The sequence below is a fragment of the Hemitrygon akajei genome, chromosome 23 (genome assembly GCF_048418815.1).
Source record: "Hemitrygon akajei chromosome 23, sHemAka1.3, whole genome shotgun sequence".
In the NCBI taxonomy this organism is placed as follows: Eukaryota; Metazoa; Chordata; class Chondrichthyes; order Myliobatiformes; family Dasyatidae; genus Hemitrygon; species Hemitrygon akajei.
In genome coordinates this window covers 25,540,674-25,546,673 of record NC_133146.1, presented here as the reverse complement: position 1 = coordinate 25,546,673, position 6,000 = coordinate 25,540,674, and the positions used below count along the sequence as shown (strand labels likewise).

General features: G+C 40.0%; 1 protein-coding gene across 4 annotated transcripts in view; it reads right to left on the bottom strand.

Moving 5' to 3' along the window:
• Positions 1-3,287: 3,287 nt before the first annotated feature.
• jmjd1cb (jumonji domain containing 1Cb) overlaps positions 3,288-6,000 on the bottom strand; it is a 178,832-nt gene continuing 176,119 nt past the window's right edge. For all 4 annotated transcript variants that reach the window (XM_073027229.1, XM_073027230.1, XM_073027231.1 and 1 more), the window contains one exon: positions 3,288-4,136. In XM_073027229.1, the coding sequence (XP_072883330.1) occupies positions 4,053-4,136 (84 nt within the window). In that variant the 3' untranslated portion in view covers positions 3,288-4,052. The remainder of the gene's footprint in view (positions 4,137-6,000) is intronic.

Genomic DNA, 6,000 nt, shown 5'->3' with positions numbered 1-6,000 from the left:
TGAAAAAACTAGTATCACATTCCATTGAGGTAGACCCCTGAAATTTCACTGATACACCCAAGCTCTAATCTTGAAAATGAACGCTGGTATTTGCTGTTGAGAGTCTTTAGATAAACCTAGTCGATGACATTTCCTCATTGCAAATTTCTGAACTGAAACCAGATGGAGACAGCAGCCAGAGCACGAGGCAAGAGGTGAAATTGAGGTGGTGGAGTTCGCCACAGAAAGACATTGCAGATCAAAACCAGCTAATGATGTCGGGGTCATCTGCAGTATCAGGTGCTCCCAGTGCGGCCTTCTTTGCATCTATGAGATCAGACACAACATGAGGGACTGCTTTGTTGGGCACCTTCACTCCATCCACCACAACGGGTGGGATTTCCCAGTGGCCACCAATTTCAATTTGACTTTCCATTCCCATCCTGCCATGATGAGACTATACTCAGGTTGGAGAAGTGACAACTCATATTTAACTTTAGTAGACTAAAACCTGATGGCATAAATATTGATTTCTCTAATTTACTGCAATTTCTACCCCCACCCCTTCTCTTTTTCCATTTCCCATTCGGGTTCCCTTCTCACCACTTCTCTTCTGCTCATCACATCCCTCTGGTGCCTCCAGTTGTTCCCTTTCTCCTGTGGTCGACTCTCCTCTATCAGATTCCTTCCTCTTCAGCCCATTCATTACCTTTTGCACCTACAGTACTGTGCAAAAGTCTTAAGTGCACAGAGTCATAGAAAACTACAGCACAAAAACAGGCTCTTCGGCCCTTCTAGTCTGTGGTGAACCATTTAAATCTTATCCTATTGATTTTCACCCAGACCATAGCCTTCCATCTATGTACCTATCCAAACTTCTAAATGTTGAAATCAAAATCGCTTCCACCACTTGCACTCATTCCACACTTGTACCACCCTAGTAAAGAAGTTTCAGCTCATGTTCCCCCTAAACATTTCACCTTTCACCCTTAACCCATGACCTCTAGTTGTAGACTCACCAAACATCAATGAAAAAAGCCTGCTTGCATTTACCCTATATTTTACCTCTCCTAATTTTGTATCTCCATCAAATCTCCTCTCAATCTTCTACTGTACATTCTAGGGAAAGCAGTTCCAAATCTATTCAATCTTTCCTTATAACTCAGGTCCTCCAGTCTCGGTAACATCCTTGTAACTGTTCTTCTTCAATCTTATTTGCATCTTTCCTGCAGGTAGGTGACCTAAACTGCAAACTCTAAATCAGGCCTCACTAACATCTTACACAACTTCAACATACCATCCCAATTCCTGTACTCAGTACTTCAGCATATGAAAACAAATGTGCCAAAAACTTCCTTTATGACTCTATGCTCTCTATGTAAGACCTACACTGGCTGGTCCTCCCAAAGTGCAACACCTCACACTTGTCTGAATTAAATTCCATCTGCTATTTTTGAGCCCATTTTTCCAGCAGGTCCAGATCCCGCTGCAAGCTTTAATAGTCTTCCTCACTGTCCAAGCTTGGTGTCATCTGCAAATTTATTGATCCAGTTAACCACATTATCATCCAGATTGTTGATTTAAATGACAAACAACAATGGAACCAGCACCACTCCACTAAACACAGGTCACCAGTCAGAGAGGTAACCATCTACTCCCACTCTCTGGCATCTCCCATAAAATCAATGCCTAATCCAATCTACGGTCTTGTCTTGAATGCCAAGCCACTAAACCTTCTTGACCAACCTTCCATGCGGGGCCTTGTCAAATACCTTACTGAAGTCTATGTAGACAACATCCACTGCCTTACCTTCATTAACTTTCCTGGTAACTTCCTCAAAAAACTCTACAAGATTGGATAGACAGGACCGACCACACACAAAGCCATGATGACCAGCCCTAATGATTCCCTGTCTATCAAAATGCTCAAATATCTGATCCCTTAGAATACCTTCCAATAATTTTCCCACTATTGACGTCAGGTTCATCAGCCTATATAATCTCCTGGTTTATTCTTAAGAGTCTTTCTTAAACAGAGGAACATTAGCTGTCCTGCAAACCCTCTGGTACATCACCTGTCACTAAGGATGATTATCTCTGCTAGGTCCCCTTCAATGTCTGCACTTGCCTCCCACAGAATCCAAGGGAACACTTTGTCAGACTCTAGGGATTTGTCCACCTTAATTTGCCTCAGAACAACGAACACCTTTTGACTGCATAATTCAGAATTCAGTACAGTTCATGGAACATTGCAGTCAGTTCAAGGTAGAGCTGCTGCCTCACAACTCTGACAACAGTTGTCTGTGTGGAGACAGCACTCTTGGGGATTATTTTGGAGTTATGAAATTATGGAAAGCAGATTTTAATTAAAAGTGAGGACAAAAGAGACTGCAGAACCAGTCTTCAGGCAAATAAAGGCTGTTTACAATTTAACATCAACTGATACTTTAAGGCTATAAAGAAGAGTCTTGGTCCAAAATATCAAGTGCTCATTCCCCTCCACTGATGCTGCCTGACCTGCTTAGTTCCTCCAACATTTTGTGTGTTGTTCCAGATCTCCAACATCTATAGTCTCACTTGTAGACTGCACGAGGTTCCTCCAGGTGATTCACTTTCCGCCCACATCCCAAAGGTGTGCTGCAAGTTACCCCTTTGTATAGGTGGGGTGCAGGAGAAATAGCAGGGAATTCATGCATAGGCAAGTTAAAAAAAAAGTGGTAGAAGCAGATAGAGGCATTTAGGTAGGCACATCAACAGGCAGGGAGTTAAGGGATATAGATTATATGCAGTTGATATTTTGCATCACGGCCAGCACACACACACTGTCTTACATTATTGGGGGGATAAAAGGGGGAATGGGATTGATGGGAATGTTCTACAAGCCAGCAGAGTTGATGGTCTTCCAGCTGAGATGAGAAAACACAATTAAAATGAAATTGTGCTTGTAACCTGGAAATGCAACAGCCAATTTACAGAGGAAACATCTACAAAAGGCATGTGGACTGAGTGTTAGAATGGCCAACATGCCTGCAGCAACTTTTGTGAAATAGTCCCATCGGATCTTTTACACCCAACCAAGAAAGTAGATGACTCATGACACCTTTGGTAATGCAGCATGCTGGAGGATCACTGGGGCTTTTCTACTCTAGTGCCTGGAGTGGAACTTGACTCAGCTTCAGAGGATAGAATGCTACCTACTCAGCCACAGCTGACATATTGAGAAAAATGAAATACGTATAAAATATTTTCCAAAAAACCACTAGGCCCGACATTTGAACACAAATATACTGGTTTACACAAAATGGCTATTTTTGGATAACAGATGAATCAATTTTATTGCAAAATGTAAAACCCTTTTGAATTTTAATGTATAAAGCATGTGACACTTGTAGTTTAACAAACTGAAGCAAGCTATGCTTTAAAAAAATACATTATTGATGTATAATATATATGATTGCATTTACATAGAATAACTACTTTCTCTTTTTAAAAGTCATTTTGCTTGCAAAAGTTCACAATAACTAATATAAAACAGAATGTCAGTTTAAATAAATTACAACGCTGTAAAATGTTTAAATGTTACAATGAACACTTAATTAAAAGCTAATGTATATAGAATATCCATCCAGTCATTTTCCATACAATAAGGAACTTCGAAGTATATTTCATTAGGCAGGACTTTTAGGATGACTGTGCGATTCAGTGATTAGAAAATAGGCATTGCTGGTAAATTGCACCCACCTTTTCACAGTAACTGTCTCTATGTAGTGAAAAATATCAGTTTTTGCAAACTAAACTGTACAAATCACATTTACATTAGATCTATAACACAGCATAAAGTTCTGTAACAAATTTTTAAAAATAAATACAATGTGTCATTTTCAAATGTACAATATAGTACATGGAACACAGTGCTATTATTCCACAGACCGTTGTAGCTACATTTATTTTTTCCTGTACTAATTTTGATATATTGGCCAATAATTATATCAGCCACTATGGCAAAACTTTTCTTGGCACTGTAGATGTTCAGTTTTGAACAAAGGTGACAAAGTCACATTACTCAGAAAATATTAAACTTTCTGATGCGCCTTTTCTTCCTGCAGTCTCAGAATTCCCACAGCATCTTTAACAGAATGGTAAATTACATTTTTTATCTGCAAGAAAAAATTGAGACAGAACAATTAGCATAACAACTCAAACAATAAATACCTGCTATCATTTAGTGTACATCATAGAAAATAGGTAGGAACATTGTGTTTGCTCCATTGGGGAATGTAGCTAGCCACATGGAGGAAGTAACATCGGGGAGCATTTTGGAGGTAGTGGCCATAAATCTATATACATTCAGTGGCCACTTTATTAGATATGCTTGCTTGTTAATGTAATATCTAATCAGCTAATCATGTGGCAGGAACTCAAAGCATAAAAACATGCAGACATGGTCAAAAAGTTTAGTTGTTGTTCAGACCAAACATTAGAATTGGGAAAGAAATGTGATCCAAGTAACTTTGACTGTGGATTGATTTTTGGTGCCAGATGGGGTGGTTTGAGTATCTCAGAAACTGGTGATCTACTGGGGTTTTCACACATAACAGTCTCCGGAGTTTACGGAGAATGATGCAAAAGACAAAACCATCCAGTGAGTGGCAGTTCTGTGGGAGAAAACGCCTTTTCATGAGAGAGGTCAGAGGAGAATAGCCAGACTGGTTCAAACTGACAGGAAGGCAACAGTAACTCAAATACTGACCATGGTGTGCAGAACATCTCTGAATGCTCAGCACATTGAACTTTGAAATGGATATGCTAAAGCACCAGAAGACCACAAACATACTCTCAAGATGAGACAGGGACTAACAAAGGTAGATTATAAGAATCTATTTGCACAACAGGAAGCACTTTTAGAAGAAGCAGTGAGAGTTTATGACCAACATGTTCATGTAATAGTGAGAGAAAGGTAATGTGTCCAAGGAACTCTGGACAACATAGGATATCAAGGGTTGGGTAAATAGAAAAAGGATGCATATGGCAGGTATGGAGAAACAAAAGAAGGCAAAGGCCTGTCAAGAGTATACAAAGTGCAGGTGTCCCTTCAAAAGAGCTAGGAAAGCAAAGAGGGATCACAAAATACCACTACGAAGTAGGATTCAGTTAAATCCGTAAGTGTTTTATATGTAAATGAAGGGCAAACAAACCACCAACGAAAGAGTAGTGCCCATTGTGGTCAACAGGGACAATGTGTGTGTGGGGCCTGGAAATATACAGTAGCAAAGGTCATAAGTGAATATTCTTCATCAGCATTCATAAAGGAAGCAAACAATGTAGTTCAATGATTCAGTAGTTTTTAAGCTGACATGAAGATCAGTGGAATTTTTGATATTCAGGAGGGTAGTCTTAGATGACAAGGTATTACCAATGTCAGAGTCTTACAGCGTAAAAAAACAGATCCTTCAGTCCAACTGAGCGATTGCCTTAGACATTTCTCTTGCAATTGCAAGACCCTGTTGGACATCTGGAATATAAAATCCTGTTAGTCCATTTCCCTTGTTTATTGGTGAGAATGATGGCAGGGGAGCTCTGTGGTCTCAGATGCAGCACAGACTAGGTCTCAGGCCATGGGCTTGCCTGTTGCAGTAGTCCAGGAATAGAGGCAGAGTAGCAAGGTGTCCATGCTGGGTTGGGGGCCTCCTGTCAGTGCTGCTCTCCAATGTTTGCTCAGTGGAAGACAAGCTGCATTGTGTGCACGCTGTGTATGTTCGTCTACAGATGGTTAAGAACTGCTTGTTCTTGCTAATAACACTCATGCCTAATCAATTTACAGGACATATCACTCTGGGACTTGGGCTATATATACTTCCTGTGTCAATGCATGTTTACTTGCTACCTTATATGTGCTATATGTGTCTTGTGCTGTGTAGGACTATTGGTATTGTATTTTGCATCTTGGCCCTGGAGGAATGCTATTTCATTTGGCCGTAATCATGGATATTCATGTATGGTTGAATGATAATTAAACAAAAT